The sequence below is a fragment of the Sinocyclocheilus rhinocerous genome, unplaced genomic scaffold (genome assembly GCF_001515625.1).
Source record: "Sinocyclocheilus rhinocerous isolate Xijiao unplaced genomic scaffold, SAMN03320098_v1.1 scaffold541, whole genome shotgun sequence".
Lineage (NCBI taxonomy): Eukaryota > Metazoa > Chordata > Actinopteri > Cypriniformes > Cyprinidae > Sinocyclocheilus > Sinocyclocheilus rhinocerous.
The window spans coordinates 2104280-2104716 of NW_015658519.1; the positions used below are offsets into that span (position 1 = coordinate 2104280).

Consider the following 437-nt stretch of genomic DNA (forward strand, 5'->3'; position numbering starts at 1 on the left):
CCTCAGGAGGTTCTGCAGCGGATGCCGCCATCTCTGGAGGTTCGGCAGCGGATTCATGCACAGGAAAGGCCCTTGGAGCAGACTCGTGGATAGGAGAAGCCTCTGAGACAGATTCATAGGCAGGAGAGGCCACTGGGGCAGATTAATGGACAGGAAAGGCCTGAGGAGCAGATTCATGGACAGGAGAGTCCTCTTGAGCGCAGTGTACAGCCCACACACTTAAAATGGCGACCGCCATTACAGTAAGGGCAGCAGAGGGTGGCAGGACCTCTAGGACGGTTGGGCTTGAGAGCACTGATGTCATGGGGATGCCCGCAGCTCGCACCGACATCAGAGGTGGGTCCATCACACTAGCAATCAGACCTTTCAGTCCAAGCCCAAGCTCCGCGTCCGACTCAGGCGTGGCGGCCATCTTGGCCGGGGACTCAGGCGTGGCG

At 59.0% G+C, this 437-nt stretch overlaps 1 protein-coding gene across 1 annotated transcript in view; it reads left to right on the forward strand.

Moving 5' to 3' along the window:
* The window catches only part of LOC107722503 (carbonic anhydrase-related protein-like), a 24464-nt gene extending 24371 nt beyond the window's left edge, over positions 1 to 93 (forward strand). The window contains exon 8 of the mRNA XM_016530868.1: positions 7 to 93. Coding sequence (XP_016386354.1) covers positions 7 to 93 — 87 coding nt within the window. The remainder of the gene's footprint in view (positions 1 to 6) is intronic.
* Positions 94 to 437: the final 344 nt, after the last annotated feature.